At 51.1% G+C, this 23,849-nt stretch overlaps 3 protein-coding genes across 3 annotated transcripts; 1 reads left to right on the forward strand and 2 right to left on the reverse strand.

Moving 5' to 3' along the window:
* Positions 1-916: 916 nt before the first annotated feature.
* Positions 917-4,296, reverse strand: QC764_0055900 (uncharacterized protein). Its single transcript, XM_062940463.1, has 4 exons — positions 4,259-4,296; positions 2,954-4,197; positions 2,023-2,893; positions 917-1,875 (listed from the first exon to the last, which is right to left on the reverse strand). Exons 1-2 carry the CDS (start codon positions 4,282-4,284, stop codon positions 4,131-4,133), a joined length of 93 nt encoding a protein of 30 aa, XP_062801972.1. The 5' UTR covers positions 4,285-4,296; the 3' UTR covers positions 917-1,875; positions 2,023-2,893; positions 2,954-4,130.
* Positions 4,297-16,137: 11,841 nt separating this feature from the next.
* QC764_308250 (uncharacterized protein) lies at positions 16,138-16,548 on the forward strand (the record flags this gene model as incomplete). Its single annotated transcript, XM_062945932.1, has 1 exon — positions 16,138-16,548. The coding sequence occupies one exon, from the start codon at positions 16,138-16,140 to the stop codon at positions 16,546-16,548; it is 411 nt and encodes a 136-aa protein (XP_062801973.1).
* A 4,297-nt stretch (positions 16,549-20,845) lies between these two features.
* QC764_0055920 (uncharacterized protein) lies at positions 20,846-21,223 on the reverse strand (the record flags this gene model as incomplete). Its single annotated transcript, XM_062940464.1, has 1 exon — positions 20,846-21,223. One exon carries the CDS (start codon positions 21,221-21,223, stop codon positions 20,846-20,848), a length of 378 nt encoding a protein of 125 aa, XP_062801974.1.
* Between the last annotated feature and the right edge of the window lie 2,626 nt (positions 21,224-23,849).

The raw sequence follows: 23,849 nt of genomic DNA on the forward strand, positions 1-23,849 counted from the left end.
CGGACACCGAGCTTCTAGAACAGTTACAGACTCCCGAAGCCGAGACCAAACGTCCGTAATAGGTCGCCGCCCTGTGCTCAGCTAGCTGTCTTCATTTCCGTCCTTCCACAGCCCTACAGCCAACAACAGCCCTGCATACAGAACAGCTTCTAGACAAGCTCTTCTGTAGTGGCCAACAGATCGGCCGAGGAGATGCTACGATCAAGGGCCCTTTCCTGAAAAGACACACCCCCTCTTCAGACTAAGCCTCGGTGACCCCGTACCAAAACACACTCTGTCTCACAGCTTTCTATCTGACAAGCCGTCACAGGCATGCCGTGTCGTATGTGTGTGTTCAAGTCACTGTAACCAGTACGCCAGTGTCACTCTGTCTCTGTGTCTCAGTCAGTTTTCTCGGTTTGTTTCGGTCTGGAGCGGTATACACCCCTCAAGGTATCACGGATTGAACTCGGGGAGAAGGGAAAAGAAGCAAAAAAGCGAAGGAAATGTATAGAGTGTGATCAACCTGCTTGGATTCTGGTGCGTGTCCCCGGTTTAACTTGGGAAGGCAAACAATAGACACAAGCGAGAAACAGAGACATGTCAGGTCACTCACTGGGTGAGCAAGTGAAAATACGAACAAGGCAACCCCCAAAAACATACCTGATATCTCATCAAGCACAACTACCCGCTGTTTATGTCCGAGTTGAGTCCGTCCGTCAATCTATCCATCGTCATCATCACAACCCAATGCCACCATCTTTTCTTCCCGCAATAACATCAAGCAATTGAAGGGATGAGATAGCTAGCTAAACACCACCCGTTGATCCCCCCCCCCTCCAAGCACGGCAGCACCCATAGTACACAGTAACACAACACCCCTCCTCCATTCACCCATTTCCTACCCTACCCTCCTGTCTCCTCCCTCCCTTCTCATGTGTCCCCTTCCGCTCGTGCCCGCGTGTCAAAAGCAAGCCCTTCCCTTTTCCGCTCTGCATCGCATGCTCTTTCCGTCGGCTATCCGCATCAAACATACCTACTCGCCCCAGCCAGTGGAACATACCCGACGCTGATACCGAACCACCCTTTTCTCTTTACACTACATTCTCAAAAAATGCTAGGTAACAAATGCAACCAGCCATATCCCGAAGGGAAGCATTGTCCGATCCAGCTGTAAACCGTGGATGGGGCGGTGGTGTGTTCTCTCTCAGTTCCGCTTGCTCACAACAGCTGGCCGGTGCCGGTTGCCGTTTGAGCTTCTCCCTATCGAGCATCACAAGAACATATCGTAGCACAAAGCCCAACCCCCCCACCACCACCACCACCACCACGGCACCCTCCGCTTCGTGTGTTGTTGCTCTTTTTGCAAAAGAAACAACCCCCAAAAAATAGCATGATGTCCTCTCATCAAAAGGCAACCAGTCATTCACCTTGACAGCTTTCAGCTTTGACAAATTTTGCTCAGCAGGTTGTCAACCCTCTCCCAGCCAGCCACCTCAACCACCACATGGCATCCAGACCATCCCTCCCCACGTGCCAAAGCAGAAGTCTGAACCGAAATCATTACGCACACCAGAGAGAGCAGAGAATAGTTCGAGCTCCCTCCCTCTTCCCTCTTCCGTCGCTCAAACCTGGTGTCCGTTACATGTCATATTCCCTTTCTTTTCTTTTTTCTCAAGCCAAGCCAGAAAAATTCATCCGACTGGCGAGAACCGTTCGATGATGTTGTTTTGAGACATACATATTCTTGGACCCGTGCATCTACACCAAGGGAGAGACACGGCTGCAAAGTCCCCAGCATAATAGACGAGGGATAAGACTTAACGCGTGGGCTCACGGCCCTGTCTCTTGATCAAGGACCTGACGATCATTCATTTTCTTTTCGGAGAGGATATTCTTTCAGCTGTCAGTTCTCAAGTTCTACAATAGCTAATGACCTAGATCCCGCTCTACAGCTGAGACTACTACTAGACCAAAAAGTGTTCCGCGAACCAGCAGGACAACGTGCCTGACAAAGGGCTACGGGGGAGCTAGGGTGAGTACATTACATATACGTTCGTCCCGTCCCGGTCCGGCTTTTGGCGGCCAACGGAGTGGGTTCAAGAACCCCGGATACTTGCAGTAGAGCTGGACAGGGAAAAAAGGCGATCAGTCACCTTTTGTCCCCCTCGGTTTGCCTTCGCCTCACCATGGATACGAACATGAATAACATGTGCCTATATTGTCTGCGAGAAAAACTCTCAACGGTTTTCCGTGTTCAGAATCTTACATGGCCATGAGCAGCAGGGGAACGGGACGAGCGAGGATGAGTGATCATCCGGGAGGGAGAAGAAGACGAGCAGAAGGGTGGCGATAACGTGGCCCTCAGACAGTCCTCCAGCTTTGCTGATGAGAAGAGGAAAATGCGAGTTCGTACTGTGCAAGTGAACAGAGGCGCGGTAGAAAGGGCCGCGTGGTTGATGTCTCACTCTTCCCCTTTTCTCATACTCACCCTCTTCTCACCCACACAGAACACGAAAGAGGACATCGGGGAGATAACCCAACCTCACCTGACTGAAACTCTCCACACCTTCATCCCACCGAGTCTCATCTCCAGCGCGGTTAGAAAAAGATCTCAAATCTTGAGCAGGTGGCCAATCAGAGAGTCGAAGTGGTGTGTAGCTCCTAGCGTGATGCCTTCTTTGCTGTGGACAATACCGGGTGGGCAGTCGTGACCAAGGGGAGCTTGGGATGGTTGCAGAGGTGGTCGTTCTGTAGGTATTCCCGGGTTGTCTCCTCCGGGTGTTGAGATAGCCAGTCAGGCAGGTGTAGGCATCAAGAGACTCCTCCGAGGGAACCTGTTCTCTTAGGAGCAAAGAGAAGAACTTGGTCACGGATATCAACAACCGGTAGCTGTGCTTGGTTTTGCAAAGATCTACTCCATAGTATCAGCACCAAGTCAAACACAAAACTATTGGCATTTTTACAAACTCACCTAACCACACCACAGTGGCCAAATCCCGTACACCATCCCCATCTCCCCGATCAAACCCTCCTATCCCCCCCCAAAATCTCCTATTCATCAATCCTCACAAGATCACCACGGCACTTACACAAATCTCCTAGGTTTCTCCCAATGTCGATCAGGGTAGCAGAGCCTACAAAAGCTCATCTCATTATCGCCTCCGGCCCTGCCGGCCACTCGCCCCTTCCGGCAGCCACAAAACCCGGGGCAACGAACCACCACAGCAACTACACAACGAAAGAAAGGGGGGTGGGTGGTGGTGCTTGGGCACGATAGCAAACTAGCTCGCCTAGGCATAGGTGGTAGTATACGCATGCACGCCATCCACATGCATGACCCTTTCCCCCCCTCCCATCCAATCCTTTCCCTTCCCTTCCCTTCTCGCTGCGTCTTGCATGCGCGCGCGCCGGTTGCAACCCTCACAGACCGGCTCAACACCTTAGCAATTATTGATCATGAAGAAGCAAAAAAGGGGGGGTGTTTGCCTCCCCCGTACATGAAATCTTGAAAATCGTTGAGGTTGGTCTTACATGAGAATCTTAAAAATGTGTAACAAGTAAGCTAGGTTGGGTAGGTAGGAAAGAAACGTTGGGTAAGGTTGATCCATACTTGATCATGGCATGGAAAAAGAAAAATGCAGTCAGCATCAACAACAGCGTAGCATAAACGTTCTTCGAACGAATGTCGAACACATGTAGAAAGGAAGTCAGCTGTTAATGCAGGGTGTCCAAATCGACGGTCTCAGCCAGCCCATATTTCCCCACGTCGTCCATGTTTGAGGATGAGCTCAGCCTTTGTCCGAAGGCATACAGAAAGGAAAGAAATCGCCCGAGTGGTTGGCTGCTGACCCTTCTCTGTACTGTACGAGGTGCGCGCGGGATGGGGGAGGGGGGAACATGCATGGTGATGGTGATGGTGACAGTGGACCGCAGATCTACCTGCTCGTCTGTCTGTCTGCCTTCTCTCTCTCTGCCTGCCTCAGTGGCCGTGGGCTGTCATGGTGGTGGTGGTGGTGCAGCTTCGAACAGAAAATGCGGGGCAAGCCAATGTCGTCGTCGACTTTTTCCCTTGTGCTCCCCAAGAGAATGGTGGTGGTGGTGTGGGAATGGGCTTCGGTCCTGCAGTAACCCGCGCCCTTCATTCCTCCTCACCAGCAAGCACCAGTCCTATTCAGGAATGCCGACTTGCTGTATGCCCCCCTCCCATCTGCCTGCCTGTAAACTGCGTCAGCCCGAGTGACTGACTGGTGAGTAACAGAGAGAAAGAAAGGCGTACGTCAACAGGTTCCCAATAGCGTTCATCGTCGTCGATGCAGTTACCACCCACCCCTTTCCTCCCCGTTACTACCATCCCGCGCGCAGCAAATGCTCAAGTATGGGCTTGTGACACAGTCCGAAAACAGGTTGGGAAGGATTCTGCTCAAGACACAGAAAGAGAGAGAGTTCAAGTATGGCATTTTGAACACCACCCTGACTTACCATCTACCAAAGTTAAACCAGCATGAACTGCTGCGTAATGATGTCTGTCCTTGGGGAAGCTGCTACCTGCTCAAACAGTGAGGTGCTCTTTCCCTCTCCTACAACCCACTCCCATTCTTCCTCCTCCCATTGGCCGCGGGCGGAACCAACTCCCCTCTCTTCACAGGACAAGTCCAAAATCAAGTTTTGGCAGGTGGTAGAAAATGGCAACATCACCCAACCGAGTGCCGGTTTTTTTCTTACCTACCTGACATATAAACCATCAACCAACCGAGCCGAACCCCCCCAAAACATCATCCCCATAGTAATCCCTCACGTCCCTACATAAATCCAAGGCAAGAAGATGCCTTCATGCAGTTTGATAGCTAAGCGCAGCCGACCGGACACTAGAGATACAACCTAACCCCCCCCACCGATGGCAACCCTCCCGGCCAAGAACATCGAGTACCTTACAGTAGGTAATATATGTAGTATATAGTATGAGCGTCTGTTATTATTGCCTGCCGCGAGCATCACTTTTCATATTTTTTGCGCACCGCCAAGATGGCCGAAAAGAACTGGTAAGCTAGGCTGGTGGCAGCGATGGTCTATCATGTGAGACCAACATTCTTCCTGCACCCCCCATCTTGGAGTTGTCGTCGTCTTCTTCGGGGGGGCTCGTATACTACTAGCGTGATCCAGCTCAAAGTGAGAGCATCATGATATCGGACCCCTCCAAAAAAAAAATGTTCGTTATCAGTAGCATAATCTTCATGAAGCCAACCCGAAACACCAGTCTCCGTCTGACCAGTGTAACACAAAGCTCCGCTCCGCTCCGCTCGTTCGTCCTTATCCGAGAGAAAATGGTCCTTCGTTCCGAACGGCGCGCTTTTTGCGTGATAACCGTTTCCGACAAAAGAGATATGATATCTGAGATGTTGATAGATAACGGCTTATCCCACCTCCACCACCACCACCACCACCGCCTTGTTCCCCGCGCTTGCACTGTGCGACCTGCATCACATTTCACATCAAGCTAGAAAATATTGTTTCGCCACAAACGCAAGGCACAGCCGTCTCTCTTCTTCAACCAAAAGTGGAGGTTGATACCCACGTTTGCATATTCAGCGTCTCCCTCACGTTGCAAATCATGCGACCTGCTTGCCATGTGCTCGCCAGTAAGGAATTATCCACGCTAACACCAAGTCGAGTCTAGTGGACGGTTTGGAACTTCTATCCAAACCCATTCATCATCAACCGTTGGTACCGTTGCTGGAAACTCGCTAGCGTGGGCCCGGTCAAGTGGATGTTGGGAATGGAGACAGCTTGCGATCCTTCGCGCCTGCGCTCAGCCTTTTGGCGGAGTATGTGATGGAATTCTCGGTGAAATATCAAGTGTCCTCAATGGTGGTGACCGCAAGATATCTAAAAAAAAAAAAAAAAGGGAGAATGAAGCTAGCCTGGCTCCCAAACTGGTGCCAGAGTGGCGGGAGACCTCCCATTCAGCCCATCCACCCATCACATATTCCTGGGCATGCAAAGCTGATTACGAAGGGTTTTGCTAGTGTTGGAGCATCATGGTCCTTTTGGTGGGTGTCCGTGTCCTCGTGGCCCTTTGTACAGTAGCGTCTTCCTCTCGCCTGCCGCCAGACCTTGATAGGGAACTGTGAATACAAACAAGGAGGGGCGTGGTGTTTTGGCCCAGTTACCTGGTGTAGCTGGCGTGGTGTTGATCATCATCAGGGGGGCCAGGTGAGAGGCTGGTGGTGAGCAAAAGAGGAAGAAAGCGGGGTTATCTGGATCGTCATGTTAGCGACAGTTGTGGCGCGGTTTCGATGCAACGGTTCACTGTCATGCCGTGTGGTTGTTTGCTGCTTTAGTGTGAGCCTCTTGAGAATGGTGAAATTGTATCGTCAACAGACGAGAAGATGGTGATATTGCCCAGCTGCTGCTTCGTCCTCCGGAACTTCAAAACGGCTAGTTTGGTGATACTTTTGGTGGCCGATTGCTACCCCGCGGTTTGGCAGTGATGGCTTTGGTTTCATCCCGAGCAAGAGGTCCCCACCCGGACCGGACCTTTCGGTGGACACACGGAGGACGGCAGCGATGCAGGCACAGGGACAAGGTAAATTCAAATTTGGCACGTGAGCACTCGGTGTTGTGTCGTTCCGCTTGTTGCTCGTTTGCTCTTTGCATCAGTTCAGTTCCTGGAACTTTCGTCTGGCGTGCCTGGGATCGTGGATATGACAATTGTCAGCATGATGTCCTTTGATGTTCCAGAGGATTGGTCGCTACTGGCTGTGGCTGGACGGGTCATGTTGTCCCAACCAGATGGCACCACAGATCACCGAAAGTGGTTTGTCTTTCACCACACGTCGTCCTCTCGGAGGCTTTTAGTTCCCGTGCCCAGTGCCATGGAAGCATCATCAAGCCCACCCCTTCGGCCCTCACCGACGTTGATGGACAGTTGGTGAATGCTTCACCGATGGCTCACCTTGCCTGCCGGACCGGCTCGAATGGTTGCATTATTCGTTTCTTTTTTCCCAATTGTAACTAGTGTCTCTCGAGTTCGGCTTGAAGAACTTGGCTTTGGTTCTAGTGAGAGCCAAGAGCGAGCAGACCAGCGCAAGAATGACAGAAAATGAGGCCTTTCCGCATTCTGTTCGACCTGCATCTGCTAAACTGCGGGGAAGACCCACAAGGCAGCAAGAGACCGGGGTTGATTTGTTGCTTTAGGTGGAGAAATCTCTGACAAAACTCCACCTAAAATGCGGAGGGCCAGGGTTGTTGGTGGAAGGCAGCACTCGAAAGCTGAGATGTCACGGGAGTGTCGACAAGAAGGCTTGGAACGTTGTCGTTGTGATGCTTGGCAGCAAGGCTATTGAACTTGGACAAAAGAAGAAAAAGGGGAACAACGGCATAAGATCAGGGGTAAGCATTCGCTGTTCAACGTCGTCAATACGTCGGGTTTGGGTGTTCTTGAGCCTCATCGAGAATGGGCTACCACGCTGCCATTTTGTGACCTCCACTGTGCGTTCAACACCTAGGAGACAGTCCCTCTGGCGGGCGATTGCCTCGTAAGCACTTGCGGAGTATAGTAATACTCCGACGGCAGTGGATCAACACATCTCGTTTATGAAGGATCTCGGCTGTTGGAAGTTGTTTTCTCGCTAGAGTGTCGCAATTATCGATCTCCTTTTGCCCTCTTTGCCAGCCTGTTCGTGACGAGGAAAATGGGAAATTTTGAGACCCTGTCGTCATTCCTTCCAACCTTCAACTTAGCACAATGCCCCCGGTCAAGATAGCGCGGGCTCTGCCGCTCTTGCGCCCCGCCCAGCAATGATCCATCCAATCAAGAACGTTCAGTGATTTCCAACCTCAGCTTGCACCAACCAGATCGGCGAAGACGCTTGCCAGCTCTGAACTCTCACCACCGGGGCGTGCAGAGATGGAAAGGGATGCAACGCTATCTAACCTCCATGCCAGGGGCCAAAACCCAAATCTCGAAATGCACGGTCTGGGCTGGCTACCTTACCTTAGTCTGACCTTGTCTCCATCCGGAAACTTCTGAGTAGGCAAGAGGCAGGGGCAAATGGTGAATTGAACACAGCTCTCTGTACGACGCCGTTTGGCGGCAATTCAGAGGGGGGAGGGGGGTGGGCAAGCAACACTGGCATATAATGCCACCAAGTGAAGCATTTGGATATGCACCTCGATTAATCAGGCAAAACGCACGGCTACTCTATCTTGTTTATTGCGTCCTGAGGTCCCTACATGTTTGAACGGGCATGAGGAAGAGACAAAGATATCCAAACACAAATGGATTGGATACACAGAGACGAAAAGGAGACAAGGCCGGCCAGGTCATTCTCGTGGCAGTCGTGTTTGGTTGTCGTTGATATTAAAGAAAATTCTTCTTCCATCTGAAGGTTTTACGGCCTTCTCATCAACAGCTAGCCAGCCTGCCAACCCAGGCCAGCGCTTCTGTCATAACCTGGGTGGCCACGGTGTGTTGTTTCATGGAATGCTAGTGGTCAATCTCTATCAAGGCCACTCGTGAAGTTGCGGCGGGTTGCAGATGCCCGGGCTGGCCTGCATGTTGTCTTGCAGGCGGTTTTGATGACCCTCCAGGGGATGAATGAAGTGAGGTCTCTTGTTTGGTCTGACTGAATTTGCTGATATGATACTCCAGCCAATAAGATCCCAAATTGCGGGTAGAAAGGGCATAACGAAGGAATGTCCAAAATTGAACATTAAAAAGATTTTTTTCTTCCCTGCTATTACACTAATCCGGGGCAATATCTTGAGTTTCAGCGGGCTGAGTGATGAACAGGCCGATGATACTGTGAACTAGACAAACAAAAAAGAAAACATACCATATCCCAGCTTTCTATTTCCACGCCCTGTGGTCTAAAACCGAAAGATTTTTCCAAACTCGGACCGGGCGAGTCGCCAACCGGGCTCAGGGGTTCCAGGTTCGCCAGGCCGAAAGAGGGGACGTTTAACACACACCCTTCTGCTTGCTGGCCTGATGAGAAAGCCACAACTACGATTTCCATTTTCACGAGTAACACGGTACCGGTATCTGAAGATCAGGGACAGGTCGGCGATGTCAGTGCGCGGGCTGTTTCTGTTGAAGCTTGCCCACGATTGTCAGCTCGTGGCTTTTGCTGGATACGCCCACGCCTGGTGGCATTGTTTTTTGTTCTTCTTAAACGCTGCCCGTCACTCACAGGGCGACAACGACAACTCTACGCCGCACAACGGCGTCATGGAAAAAAAAAACTTTTCGAGGAGGCTTGAAGGCTTCCGGCCTTACCATCTGAAAAGTTTGAAAGCTGATACCTCTAATGGAATCCTCTGCCTAGCAACCGAGAGGCTGCCGTATGGAGGCATTGTCTCTATTTGGGCACATTTTCTTACTCTTTGTGTGCTCTGTACCAGGGGCATTGTCAACAACCCTGTCAGATTTGTGTGTCCCGAGGATTCGGAACAACGTTGGCTTCGAGTCCAACGAACACCTATCAGCTTATTTGTTCTCCATGAAATGCTGTCTGATGAGCACCTCATTTTGTGAGAGAGTCTTGGGGTAAAATATGATAGATCAGAAATGTTTCATAAGCAGAACCCGCCAACTCGGGATCCTCACGGTCTCAGGTCAGCACTTGTTGGTGATTTGCCCGGGTTCCTTTCTGTGAGACATGATTGGTCCTGACACCGAAGTTGATCCGGTTGACATTGACCGAAATCTTTGATATTCCGAACAGGGCGACTGACCTGCCCTCCACCATCAAAAGACTACACTAGTCTTTCACAGCCACCTACCGTTTCGTAATAGCGGCGTCGTCGTCAACGATGCCCCCGCACCGGTGCTAGTACAGAGACATCAAGACCACGCCAGCAAGAAAAACGCTCAGTGATCACAATCACCACCAAGGATTTTCTTCCAGCAGGAGCTTGTGACCCGTGAGTTGTCGAAATGACAAACCACCGATCAAAGTCGGCGATAGCCCAGCAGTGGTGAGTTGTGTACGACCCATGCCGCTCCCAGTCTCGATCTGGAAAGAGTCGATGATGGCTATCGCCAGGTTGGGTTTAGTGAGCTTTAGCAAAAGCGGCCGTGGCGTTCGGCGACTGCCCGAATCTGCGGGGGGTGAACATGCGATCGACATCAGCCTCGTTGGCCGTGATTTGACCGTGATGCTTGGTATCGTGCAGAGAGCACGACACTACTGCAAAGAAAGAGGAAGAAAAACAAACTTCCTGTTCCAAATTTTTTTGGTCCGGTCGTGCCTTTGGTGTTCTTGTTGGGGGTTGGGGGCGGCACAAGTATCAAATGTCTGCATCAGCCCATCCAACCCAGTCACTCACCTATGCGGCAATTGTGGTGTGTTCAAATCGAGACTATTCTCCGCGTCGGTGGCTGCCATATGTATGTAGGCGCTTTCAGCTGGTTGGGAGCGCTGGGCAAATGCCGGTTCCTCAGGCAGGATTTGCTGGCTGGCAAATGTCTCAGATCAAGACGGAGGAGGGCAACGATACAAGATAGCCGGACCTAGTGATGACTGCTTCTGTTGGACTTCACCCGCTCGACGCCGCAGCCACCGACAATGCAATGACAAGCCGGCTGTTCGGTGCTGAACCCCAGCCCATCAGATCATCATGACCCAAAGAAGGAAAGAAGAAAAAAAACATGCTCATTGCTGGCTGCGAGAGAGAGAGCGAGCTACGATAGCTACAAGTTCGTCATCGGTGTGCCCCTTCTCCTATAGCTGTGAGTGATCGTCAAAGCATACAGGTGTAGTAGAATCCTACCTGCACACCCCCCTTCTACTTCTTTTGTTGAGCATGAAAGTTGTGGGTGTCTCGATGTGAAATCAACACCATCTTAAGTCAAACTGCAGCTGCGGTCCTTCCCCAGCTACAGCGTATGACTTTGAGTTTATGTGGTGTTGCGTGTCGGTTGGATGTTGTGGTGCAGCCATTTTGATATTAGGTATCCTCCGATTGAGGCCGGGTCCGATATCGCCAGCGGAAGAAATGAAAGATGATGCCCTTGATCGGAAGAACACCTTCATTCACGGCCATGAAGATATCCGAACAGCGACTCCGGCCGCGGCATCAAGAGAAAGGTGTTTCGACATGGTGTGGATGGCAATATCCGTGATTGCAACAGTAGTCGATCAGAGGGTCGTCGGTGATGTGAAATTCAAGACGAGTAAGGAGCAAAAGCCGATTGAAACCCATCCCATCAGATTCCCATCAGGGTCATGGGCGGTGGACGAATCGCCAGGCTTGCCGCTAGCGGGAACCCTATCTTTCTTCTTCTCTGTCCCCGCTGACAAAACAAACACCATCCCACGCTCGTCATCAGGGCCCTTCTCTTTTCTCGCAGTAACTCCCTTCCATAATCTTCAATTTCGGGACCAGAGATTCCCAAGTTGCATGCAATGTGGGGATCAGTGATTCCAACACTGGGTTGCATCGTTAACAGCTTCTGAGGTTAGCTTCGCCCTGGCAGGGAGATAACCCCCCAAGAATTCCAAAAACCCCAATCTTCAACGGCAACGAACGACGAGTGGATTTCCATCTCTGGCTAGCCGGCCGCTTTTGTTGCCGAGAAACGAGAAACTCATGGCAGACACCCTAACCCACAAGCACCAAACTCTTTTTGTGAGCTCGATATCCACAGGATCAGACTGCCGGCACTGTGACCTCCAAATTTTGTCCTCCCCCCTATGCCCAATTTTGCAAAAGTCGTCCCACATGGCACCACGAAGCGCTGTGGCCTCACTGATCGAACGAGGTTAGCTGGAACCCGACGAAAAATAGTCCACAGTCTCCTTGGGAACTTGCGGAGCCGGCATCAAAACCAGAGGCACAGACGGATACGGAGCACAAGGGAGGTATTCAAAAACAGAACTCCACCATATACTCAGTAGTAAAAACGTGGAGAAACAGCGACAGTCGAATGGCAGAGAGACGGATAGATGCCGTGGGCCGTGGGCCGTGCAAATCTCCCGTGCCCGCCGCCGACGACGACGGACGGAGCAACGCGGACGAACCATTGCGGCCACGGGGGGACACAAATGACGAGATAATCCAGGGTTCCGCTGCGATGTTCACAATCTTCAAAACCTCAAACTTCAACTTCCACTCCTCCCACCTAAACCCCACTCTGTCCAAACTTCAAGATGGGGGCACCATCCAAAACCAATCAATGCAACACACCTTTTTTCTTGCTTTCCCGTCCCAGTCTCTCATTCCTTCCTTCCACAAGACCGAATTCACCAGTCATGTGCGTGCTTTCCTCACACACATCACTTGGTCTTTCCCAGCAACTGCGAAGCTTGCCTGGGAGGAGGGGTCCTTCCAATAAACCCCCATTCTATCATTTTTTTGCTGCAGGCACAAACCACCACGACACCTAGGAGTGGATTTTTATGCACGCTCTCTCTTTCTACCTTACCTTGGTGTCCGTACCAACCTCTCCTTCCCGCCCGTCCGTCCGTACAAATTGCTGGCTGGCTGGCTGGCTGGCTGGCTCTGCCTCACCTGCAATGCACACTGCACACTGCACTGCACATCGTTTCCTTCCTTCCTGTTCGTTCGAGATCATTTGCCCACCCACCCAACTAAATAATGTGGCCTGTGTGGTCAGTCTGCTGCAGGTTCAATCGAAAAGGGAATAGGAAGAGAGGTTAGGCGATGATACGGTACATGTTGTGGTAGGTACGAATGAGGGGGGAAAAGAGAGAGGGGTAAGAAAACCAGTTTGAAGTAAACATGCTATTTTTTCTCACGCCCTCGCAAATGTGCTGTGAGAATGCCATGTCGAGCTAGCGCTGGCAGTTGGGCAACTGCTTGCAGTAGTGAATTATTTTACTTGAAGATCCCAACTCCACTACGGGATATGCCTACATTAGTGGACAAGAAAAATATCAAGCCTTCAGGGTAGGTACTGTAAGAAAAACAGGATTTTGTCAAGATCGCAGATCATGAGATCTACCACAACCACCACCCCCATGATCGACCCTGAGATTTTGTTGTTAACCCTCAGGGTCTTCACTCACACGGCTGCCGCGTACCGTTGTTGAGAAGTGAGGTGTTCATGCATCAAGCCCAATGAGGGTGGTGAGCCAGGGGATGAATGGGCGATAAACACGCCATCTTGTATGAGGATGTCAAAGTTGCCTAAAATGTTTGACGACCTACGACAGGGCGGGATCTACCTGTTTGAGAGACGAGATCTGTTCTCATTATCACGAAAGTAGGAAGAAATGATCATCTCCCTGGATGTTTGAGAAATGGCAACATTGAATGAGGGGGGGGGTGGATGGTGTACGTATTTGACACACGTATACTCTGTGGGCGGAGTTTCCATTTCTTTGTCAAGTTTTCGGTAGTGAATTGGAGATTTTTAGACAAGGCCAGGTCACAAGGCGACTAACACGAAGGAAAATCCCCCTCTCAGCCCAAGCCAAGACGGTCTTCTTTTCGTGTAAAACCCAAGGTTGCTGTGATCATGAGCGTCTTTGTCAAAGAAAACTATGGTGCGCTCGTGATACCTGACTAGTTTAGGTAGACTAGAAGAAAATTCTTGACAATGGGCTGGCTGGGAAGGCAAAATGCAAGACATTAGTTTAGTTCAGGCTTCTTCTGTATGATGGTGACTATAGTGTCGTGTAGTCTGATATTCCAACCTCGCGCCTTACCATGGACTAGCACAAGGAAAGTTTGCCGCCTGAAGCATGGTTGGACTGGCGACAGCCGTCGTGTTCAGCTGTCTCCCATTCATCGACATTGTTGGTTTGCAGAAGAGAGAGGGTGTGTTGTCTGGTTTCAATCCATGAGGGTGCGTGCCCAACCGGCCAATGAAGGGGACCGGGGAGTTGTTTCTAGTCTGCCTCTCGAAAATGCAAGGACGGACGACGGACTGCAGACAAGGCGACAAAAAGCTGCGGGTGGTGGGTTGATTTTGGGATGGGATGGGATGGAAATTTGTTTGGGGGGCATATGAGCAAACGGGGGGCAAAAGATGGGACAAAACGAAGCGTTGCACTGCAGATGCAGGCCGGTTCAAAGAAGAGTGGTTCGTGATTCCCACACTCCGCGCAAGCTATAGTAGCAGCCCTTTTACGTCTACATGTCCTGTCGCTCACTTTACACGACGACAATTGATACAGTATACAGCAGGGGGTTAATAAATGAGAAGTTGTTTTTCGGCGCGCGGCTGGGTGGGATGTTTGACGAAATCTGATCTGTATGTTTTCTTGTGCCATGGCTCTGCCTATCTGTGCCTTGCGAACCGCGAACCACCCCCCATCTCCGTGATTGATATGCTGCTGCACTGCGACGATGGACGTAAATTGAGGGACGGCGAGACGACACCATAGACCCCCACGTTTGTCTCTGGGTTGCGGTTCCGTATCTCGAGTCCTTCTGGCTCACAAGCCCGCGCTTGGTTTTATCTTTCTTTCTTGCGTTGCCCGGCCGCTCCAGATGGTTGAGAATGCGGTAATGCCGCGGCAATCCGCAAAGTTGCGAAGAGACGAGATACAGGTGCAAAAATAGGATTTGGGGGTCTTTCAGACGATGGCGCAGAGGTACAAAGTACGTATCTAGGTCCAGCTCGCTTCCACTGGCATGAAAGCAGCAATGGTTCGAGACCACAAGCGTGAAAAAAAAAGAAGCCTAGAACAGAATATGGAAAAATGGAATGAATTGAAAAGTTTTTTTTGATAGTCATTCGAGTAACCACACCAGCGACGCCCAAACACTCAGGCGCTCGGTTTCACCGTGTGGGTTTTGGGCCCCAGCCCACGATGAGAGAGGCCATCATTGGACGGTGTTGAAGAAAAGCAACTGGCGCTCCCGTTCTATGGCTAGCGGGTGAAAAAAGAGGCGAGGAACGCAGACACCAAAACGCCTGATCTGCCCTCCGCAAAGAAGCCGCTGCAAGGCCTGAGGCCGCACCCCCCTCCTCTAACTGGACGCTTGAGAGGGGAGTGGTGCGCGGGAGGACGACACCAGCAGCAGCAATAGTAGCAGACGATCCAATCCAATAGCCACCTGCTCGTGGCCCGAACTGTGAATTTCTTGCGCTTCTTTTTTCCCAACGGGCAGTAGAAAGTCGGATGGCACTGGTGACAGTGATATGGCACCACAAGACGAGAATCTAACGAGGCACATCCCGAAGGTCAGAAGACACTGAATGTGTGTCCCTTGATGTCCCTTGACGGTGACGACCCCCCACCTATACAAGAATGGTTTTGCCTTGGCGCCATAGCATAAACATCTTGCACCTTAAAACAACTGAAGCAAGAAAGCAGACAGAGATATCCATGAGACAGGCCTTGCGATGCTCACCGATGAGTGCTGATGAGCTGTGGATGGCAGGCAATTGCGTGCACTGCTGATGACACCCCCTCCCCGATGAGCTCAAGGCCAGGCTGGATGGCGCTAAAGCAGCCAGCGCCCCCGCTCATCAGTTCACACCCAATTGACCAGGGTGGTGCCACGACAAAAAAGATGGCCGATATTCTCACCCCCGACTGAAAAGATTTTCTTTCCCACCCCCCTGACCCAAACCCCTGCCATAGCGCTATTGCAAACTTGGCCTAGCGCCGAGTGAAGGCCCTTGCCCAGCACACGCCCAGCACACCCACGAGGTTTCGAGCCAGAAGTGGTACGTTCTCTCGGCGTACTGTGCCGGGATCCAAGTGCTGCGACCTTCTGCAAATTTCTGCTCAGGAGGTACTTTGGCGGCCTACCCCGGCAGTGTACCAGCTACCGCGTCGCTGTCTGAGTCCTCTCGTGGGTCCTTTGTGGTCATGGGCAGGTGCCTCGTCCCACACCCCTCACACCTCCAAGCCCAGGGCAGGCCAGGTGCCAGGAATACATATTCCAGGCGTCTCCCAGTTCAACTTCGCTCCTCCTGCCCTTGGCACCAGCACATCTTGATCTTCATCGTTTGATCTTTTCCACACTCTCCTTCTCCACCACTTCGCTCCCAGTCCTGTGAGTCAACGGGCATTCGTCTTCTTATAGACTCGACCACCCTCTCTCTTCAACAGCAACAACAAGATCAACCAACAAAGACCAACAAGCAACCACAGCCATCTCGAGCTACTGCTACATAGCAACACCAACAACTAAACAACACCAGCCAACCTTTCAGATCAACAATCAGTCAACATGTCCTTCGATTGGGATCACCAGTTCTGCCTGGGCTGCGACAAGCAAACCGACGGCACCACCTACTGCTCTGAAGCCTGCCGTCTTGGGGACTACGAGAAGACTGCTTCCTCTTCATCACCAAGCTCTGGGGCGAGCTCACCAACCCTGAACGAGTGGACCTTCAACAAGCCAACCTCCTGCAGCTCCAAGTTCTACCTCTCCCCCGCCTTCGACTTCAGCACACCACAAACATCCCGCTCCAACTCTGTCCTCTCCCCATCCGCCTCGCAAACCAGCCTCTGCTCCATGCGCAGCACATCCTCTGCCGGGCTCGACGCCGCTCAACTGTCAGACAAGGCCGCCCGCGAACTCAGGGCCTACGCTCGTTCGTTCGAATCTGTCCGCACTCAACGTAGACGATCGTACTAGACGACAACGAACACATCTTCCTTCGAGCGAATTGTCCTTTTTTCCTTGCCTTTATCAACAGTAGCGACATATACCCCACACAATCGATTTATACACACCATACACACGGCTCAATCAACATTTCTTTTGTCTCGGTCTTTTTCACAACGGGTTTCTGTAACAAAAAAATTGCATTCATCGGAGCTCAGCATCATAAAAAAGTTTTGGGTCGCAACACACATGCCCAGGCTTGGAACACACCATCCAAGAACCGGGGTTTTGGCTTTCTGATTTTAATTTCCTTTTGGGCGTACAACAACACTTGGGCTTTGGGTCGGCGGGGCTGGGCTTCACAACAACACCACACAATCACATCACACAACATGGGATTATAGGAGGAAGCCGTGTATTACAGAGAGAAAGCGAGGGGACAATATCTGTTTTATTTTCTCCTTTTTTCTTCTGTGCTATCTACTATGGGATGGGGGAGGTACAACATCGCTTACCTTACTTGCATCTGGAACGGGTTTTTGGGTTCGGGATGAGGAGGGATGGAATTGTTTTATGGGAAATCAGCTTTGGCGGGCGGCGGAGCTCAGACTGTGTTTTATCATATTGCTACAAAGGGAAACTATGGGGAGGGGCCAGGCGTTTTTGATCTCAAGACCTAACAACAGAGTCTTTGGAGAACATCATCTTTTTTTTTTTTCTTTTTTTGGGCGGATGGAATCTCCCATCATTAGGTAGCCAAGCAGCAAATTTGTCTGCCTACACCAGTCAACAACAAAGTTGACTAGGTGAACTTAAATGGGAAAAGATTACCAATCCCACTACCAAGGTCCACTTCATTTGGATAAAAAGTGTCGTCAACAATAAGAAAAATGTCTTAGAGGGAGCAACAGTCACGATCGTAAGTGTCGGTGTAGTCAGGAGGTGAATCGGGCTCTTTTTTTTTTAGGGGACTCCACCCAAGGTTGATGATCACTTGAAGTTTTGGAGGTATGGAATGCCAATGTGTGTATTAGGTAATTGAGCCGGTCTTGGAGGTTGATCATGTGTTGGCGATTTACAATGTCACTGGACCATTTTTTCGAGAGCAGGTTTTTTTAGAATGTAGAAGATTTTCTCCACTATCTAGTGAATGGAAGTGGTGATCATGCTGTCTGCCTTTTGTGGTTGTGACAGCTGGGTTTTGGCAGGGCAGTGACGGAGTTGATGTGGTAGGCGGAGGCGGAGGCGGCACGGGAAACATCCTCCGCATGCAGCCGGGCTGGTGTTGTTGACCAGCCATCGAGATGCAGCATTTTGAGAATGATGGGCGTTGGAGAGGGGGCATCATCAATCATGTGGTCTTTTGGTTGGTGAGAGAGGGGTTAGGTATGCGGTTACCATTTTCCTCCAGGTTATGTAAATCGTTCAAATCATAAATGATGTACATATGTTTCTACCAATTGCACCTACAGATTTATGCAAGTTGCAGCAACATGTGCAAAAAGTCGTGGACTGTGCTCGGCCACTCAACTTATTGAAGGTGGAAGAGGACTTGACCCCCTATTTACAACTCATGCAGTGATTCTGCATTTTTGGCCGTATATGCCGTTGGGTATGGGAAATATTTGAGCAATCGTCGATGGGCAATTTTTATCGAATGTTTTATGGGCATGTTTTTGGCACGATCTTGTCCAAGTCCCCAAATTGGATGGACACCTCCTCTACAGTGGCAGTGCTTCTGGATGATTTCTATGGATCGAGGTTGCAATCTATCCATCAGGGTATGGAGAAGAAACCGTTGAGATCGAGGAGGGTTTTGAGTGTGACTGCTTGATAGATCCACTTTCGATTGGCATGTCACTCATTCATCCTCATCGGTAGGTCCGGACATCTCCCGCCCGCCAGCCCGCAACCTCCATCGGACGATATGAGGTTGTGAAAAAACGGGAGTACCTGCAGTCATTATACATCATACATTGAGAAGCATTTTTTCGTCCTCGGGGCTTTCGGGGATCGGGTTTCTCTTCACGAGGGGTGATTTTCATCATTGTTCCATAGTTTGGTGTTTGTGAATAGATTCACACTGATTAGAGCACGTAGTTTTTCTCCCCTTCGGAGCTTTCGGGATCAGTTTTTTTTATCACGAGGGGTGATTTCATCATCGTATAATTTCTCCCCATAAGCATGGTGTTTGTGAATAGAGAGTCACATTGGTTGAAAGAGACTGCGCTCTCCCTGTTGGGAAATAGTTGGAAGTGGGGATTTGAAGCCTGATGACGACTGAATGGGCAGTTTCATGAACTTGGACGGAAGGGAGAGAAGGGACGGGATGCAAAGGAGATCACTCCTCTCCTCCACAATTTTCTCGTTTGAGAGAAGGTTCCGAAAGGGCGAAGAAAAATAAGTTACAGGTTTAGAGTCAAAATCCACTTTTTAACATCATAGGTTGGGAAGTTGTGTGTTTCAGGTTGCTTGCCTGTTGGCGTTGCTAGGTGGGGAGTAAGAAAACTGCTTTTTTTTGCTGGCATGAAAGGTTGCAGGGAGAGATGCTGTGCCGGGTGTTGGGACCTTGATGGACGGACCTTGGAACCTTGATGGGCAAAGGTTCCATTTGCTAGGTAAAAAGGGTTTGTGTCTGTGTGTTGTCTACACGAGTAAGAAAGCTCTCTCCAAGTGTATTCTTCTCGGAAAAGCTGAGGTTCAAGCGAGCGGCGTAGGGAGCTCAGGGGGGGGGAGGCTCAATTCAACAGCGGCAGCAAAGAGAGAAAATGCTTGGCCTGATCTTCAATGTTGCATATAGCCGCATATATCAGTCTGAAATGACCGGCATCAACCTCTTGCAGGCAGGGAGCAATTGGCAACCGAAGGGATGAAGGGATGAGATAGAAGAGAGTCAGTGACATCACATCAAAGTTCAATTAAAGTTTGTCTAGTCTCAATTGCGTGCTCGAGCTCAGGGCCGAGATGCAGACGTTGGCCAAAATCCCAAGAAAAAAGTCTTTAAACTCAGAGCTAACAGGAACCTCAGGAAGCACCGCCGCCATCGCCGCTCGCCGCCGCAATGGCAGGACGGAGCTGAGCTATTCGTAGCTTTCCCCGCAAAATTCACTTTTTTGTTACCGTCCTCAGACGCATAAGTTTTTCCCATCTGGAGACAGAAACAGGGACCCTCCATGCTTGATCAGGGGAAAATGGGGGGGGGGTGAGCTTCGTAAACTGCCGATGTCCGGTGGATACGCCTATTTTTTGTGTCTGGCAATCCGAGCTGGCTGGAAGTCCCAAATCGTACGGTCGAGGTTCAACATCGTTCATTGTTATTTCCGATGCTATGGTACCACCCACATCTCACCTGGCAGTTGGCGGCGACGGCGGAGAGAGCCGGTGAGCCCCGTTCCGTGTCTGTCTATACCGACGGGGTGTTGTAATAATGGTCCGGTTCGCGGTACCACGAGAAAACTGAATTTTCTTTCTCTTTTGTCAATGATGATGAATGTCTTGGACGGGGCAAGAGGTGATTGGTAGGGGAAGAAATCCCGGGCTTCCCAGTGGGCAAAGTTTGCATTCCTGTCTTTGTTCCAGAAGTCGCGCCATTTTACTGTTGAACTCCCTTACTTGAAAATGACGATAGTATTGAGACACTGCCTTTTCTTGCTTTGTGTGGAAAGTTCTCGTGCACAGTAAAAAAGATGATCCCGCTCCCGATCGCGGATGTGTGCCGTCTACCCCTAGTGTATCCGAGTTGCTGGGTTCCAGACTCCTTTTTTTTTTCTTTGAACGGCTCATCATGGAGTAGGAGTTGTGGAGCGGCATCGGGCAGTGCAGTGCATTTTTTTTTGTTATGATTTCAGCCATATCAAGGTTACCTTAGGTAGTATCCACCTCAGTTTACAAAATGCACCCCTCTCGATCGAGATGGCCGGCCGGTGTTGCGAGAATGAAGCGAGGCATGAGGTAGAGCAGAGTGAGACATTGAAACATTGAAACAATGCCACCACTTCACCGACCGGATGAGCCGCGGCTGGGCAAGGCGTCGAGGAGTCTAAAACCTGTCAGGACGAGTAACGGTCACTGTAACCATGGATAGGAAGATCAAGGCGAAACTGCGTGGTATAATGCCGTGATATCTGTGATCATATCAGCAGGAGATATCATCACCGGGTTCGATCGCGATTTGCTCAACCGACTTTTTGCCTTGTATATTCCGGCTTGGCTAAACGTCTTGCTGGCTTCGGGTAGCCCAGAGTTCGGTAACACAGCAGCGCCTCGCTGTGAACATCTGATAACAACCATGGTGTATCGGTGATACTACTTTGCAACCGTGTGCGCATCAAATGCCAAAGAGGTGGCGGATGTTGCCGCCCAACCTCACGGAACGGGTTGACAAGAGACGGGAGAGCAAGAGATAGCAACTGGCGGGCAGGCAGGAGGTTCTCTCTCTGTGCTCATCGACAAAGGCAATGATGTTAAAGCTGTCAGCCATGGTTGTGTCCAGGAGAACCCAGAATAGGCAAGTGTCATCTGCTCGGTTAGACAGCTTGGCCACAGGGAGGAAGGGGGCGTAGATGGAGAGCTTGAGGAAGGGCCCTTTGTGAAGGGATTCCCGGGCGTATTTTCCCGCACAAAGGTTTCTCTGCCGGTGATTGCTTTTGGCCCTTCCTAAGGCGTAGACCCTCGGGTCCGTCTCCCTGAAAGAGACACCAGCCATGCCATTGTTTGCAAACTTCCGAGATTGGAGGACGACCACTGGAAGTTTCCAGGGAACAACGCACACCTTTGCAATTCCCCACGCAGTACCTTATGCATTGCTGCGTTGCTGCCAAGAAAATACCAGCAGGTTCCGTGATATTTTCTTTGTTGACGACAGTGCTCTGATTGCTCCTCAGGGGGTAGGAGTTGACTCACTGACGGGGTTGAAAAATCACAAAAAAATCTGCTGTCACGGGCTTCACAAAGATGGAGTCGGCCGAGTCCCTTGCTTGTGGAGGGGGAGGGGTGTGATCAGGAAGAAGCTGGAGCCAGATCGGATCCGCAAAGTGTCAATTTCTTGCCAGGGTTGAATTGGAATTGTGGAAAAAGTCCACTTTGTCCACTCAGCAATCCACTTTGCACGTCAGAGCACTGCTGGACCCCACTGATGGCATCATTGGGTCATCAAACAGCTGTTGGCAAGCAATTCTGCGTACCTACTGTAGGTAGTATGCAGCCAATTGGCCTGGCTGGCGGCTTAATAGCGCTGATATTGAAAGAAAAAAGGTTTTCGTTTCAGAACAGGCGAGGTTTTCCTGTGGTTGAATTCATCTATTTCGGAGCGAATCACTGCCCGTAACTTCGTCGGTCCGTCGGTGAGCAGGGTAGCGGCTGACATAAGGCTCGCTAGGCCAGGATCGGGGGGGTCTTCCCGCTGGGCAGCCTCTCGGATAATTTGTTCGCGCCCAGCTTTCGTGATTGATCTCCCAGCCAAACCAGATCAGATTCAGCCCAGTTTGATGTTAGCGCTGTGCATCTCAACATCAAACACACCAAACACTAACAGCTTTAGGCCCTTCGATTGGTGTGCCCAAGATACCAGCTGTTTGTGTTACGCAGTTCTTCGGCAGTCCATCGCTCGATCCACGCACGCCCTGGTTCGCTTGGCCTGGCATTGCTGGCTTGAGACAGAGCCTCTCGATCATCGTCAGTCGGCCACGCCGTTGATCAAAGAGAAAAATTTTCTCGTCCGTCATGTTTCGTCACGCCTCTCGCCTGCCCGTGCTAGCCTTGCTCCCCAGCGGCACAGAGCCCATCATTCAGGCCGCCATTCTCCTGTTCCTGGCCCGTCCACGGGTCGCTTCCTATTCCTCCATCGGCATCGGACGTGGATCCCCAGATCTCCCCTCAGGCATCACTGGGGGCCCGGCTTCACACCAATGAGAGAGAGCTTCCGCCTGGCGTGCCCTGAGCTGATGGAGCTTCTGAGCTGTTTGCTCTCGTGCGGGACTCCACTCGAGAGCTTCTTGGAGTCAGAGGGCATTGGCCAGGCTAGAACCCAAGCTCTGGTTCATGCTGGCCAACGTGTCAGCGTCTCTGCCGTCTAGCCAAGATGCAGCGAAGCCCAAGGAATCCACACCAGTCATGTCCGGCTCCGTTGCTCTCGTTGGTCTGCCGTCCCGGCCAAGGCTGGTCGCGGGCGGGAGTTGGGACTGGGTCCCCACCTTTTTGGTCCAACCTCCGTCCCCGTGGCTGGCGGAATAGGACCTACAGGCCACGGCGCTCTGCCTCCGGCCCTGGCGGCTTACGCTTGCTTCAGATACCGAGTTATTACCCACATTGGCGAATGAAGGACCAGCGGGCTGCCAGCCAGGTGTACGGAGCCGAGTGATTGGCTGGCACGGTAAATTGATGCTTTCCGTGGGACAATGAGTCGTGCAAGTTTCTCTTTGCACACTTCACTCCGAACGATTCGTCCGCATCGGGTACCCGGTCATATCCACGAACTCAAACACATGAGGCGGATGCCTTCACTTCGGCACATCTCCCTCTACCGCCGTTCAGCATCCGGACGCGGGTACGGCAGGGCAGAAGTGGAGCTCTCGTCTCACTCTCCTCGTGCCTTGTGCCACACGATCTAAGACTTCGCCAATGACGGGTCCCGTAACTGAGTCGATCTTGTGTCCGAGTCTCTGATTATGTCTTGGTCTGGAAAGGGAGAAGCCTGCCACTCGGTCTGCTTCGTGCTCTCAGCCCCGAGGCAAGAAGGTGCTGGGGGCTGACAAAGATGCAAAAAAAAACAAAAAAACAAAAAAGGATATGCAGTTTCGGGGCGTTGGACAAAGCATTGAGTCCGAGGCGGGGATGCTGAGAAGATTGGTTACAAGGACGAGGTCACAATAACATAGGTACGTACGCTACGGTGCTTGTTGTTGTTGTTGCTGCTTCCCTTGTCACCCGTGTCCTCCATTGAGGATGAAACAACCACCTTGTTTACTATTGTCCAATACTATCCCTGACTTTTCTCTTATTTTGCTCCATCACCAACTCCTATTCGGCCGACACGGAAGGGAAGGGAAAGAGCTTAGTGGCTCAGTTCTACCGGAGGGGCATGACATACGTGGACATGCATTCCTCGACTCACGATGAGAGTTTTGGTACTCTGAAGGGGTTGGCCCTGCCTGAGAACTGGGTTTAAGGCGAGCAGGAATGTTGAACCCTTAATCTCAGCTTTGTCTCAAGTGACGACTAAGGAAAGCAAGGAACATGCCTTTCCCAGCAGCTTAGGCAAGCGAGACAACTCAACGGGCGTGCCTGTGTACCTGACTCTTTTTTTCTTTCTCTTTGCTGGCTCAAACGACATA

Source organism: Podospora pseudoanserina, chromosome 3 (genome assembly GCF_035222485.1).
Source record: "Podospora pseudoanserina strain CBS 124.78 chromosome 3, whole genome shotgun sequence".
NCBI classification, from domain to species: domain Eukaryota; kingdom Fungi; phylum Ascomycota; class Sordariomycetes; order Sordariales; family Podosporaceae; genus Podospora; species Podospora pseudoanserina.

Coding starts and splice junctions, on each gene's coding strand:
- QC764_0055900 (XM_062940463.1), bottom strand. CDS start 4,284: ATGAACGCTATTGGGAACCTGTTGAC. Junction 4,198..4,258: donor GCTATTGGGAACCTGTTGAC/GTACGCCTTTCT, acceptor CGCAGTTTACAG/GCAGGCAGATGGGAGGGGGG.